The sequence below is a fragment of the Sinocyclocheilus grahami genome, unplaced genomic scaffold (assembly GCF_001515645.1).
Source record: "Sinocyclocheilus grahami isolate Dianchi unplaced genomic scaffold, SAMN03320097.WGS_v1.1 scaffold4781.1, whole genome shotgun sequence".
Lineage (NCBI taxonomy): Eukaryota > Metazoa > Chordata > Actinopteri > Cypriniformes > Cyprinidae > Sinocyclocheilus > Sinocyclocheilus grahami.
The window spans coordinates 4,892-5,222 of NW_015509653.1; the positions used below are offsets into that span (position 1 = coordinate 4,892).

The 331-nt window shown below is 50.2% G+C and overlaps 1 protein-coding gene across 1 annotated transcript in view; it reads right to left on the minus strand.

Annotated features, from left to right (window-relative positions):
• Positions 1–105, minus strand: part of LOC107576983 (cadherin-2B-like) — a gene marked incomplete at its 3' end in the record, with an annotated part of 3,127 nt that extends 3,022 nt beyond the window's left edge. The window contains exon 1 of the mRNA XM_016263103.1: positions 18–105. Within this exon, the coding sequence (XP_016118589.1) occupies positions 18–65 (48 nt within the window). The remainder of the gene's footprint in view (positions 1–17) is intronic.
• Positions 106–331: the final 226 nt, after the last annotated feature.

Sequence of the window (331 nt, forward strand, 5' to 3'; positions counted from 1 at the left end):
TCAGTGTTTTCGCTCACCGCCAGAATCAGCGCTACGAACAGTATAATGCCGCAGATCTTCGCCATTCTCCGCCGCTTGCTGCTGCGTTACTCGCGGAACTTTGGCACGGACTGAAGAGCGGTCAGCGGCGGGCGGAGCTTCGGAAGAATGCGGCGTAAGAGCGCGGAGGGGCGGGAGGCAGTCCACCGTCACACCCTCAACACCGATAACGACACAAACACAGTGCATTACTGTAACATCGTGATTCAAAAGAATAGCCTACTATACATATGAAACATATCAAAAATGCATTGTATTAAATCAGATTTACTGCATTACCCAGCTAACAATG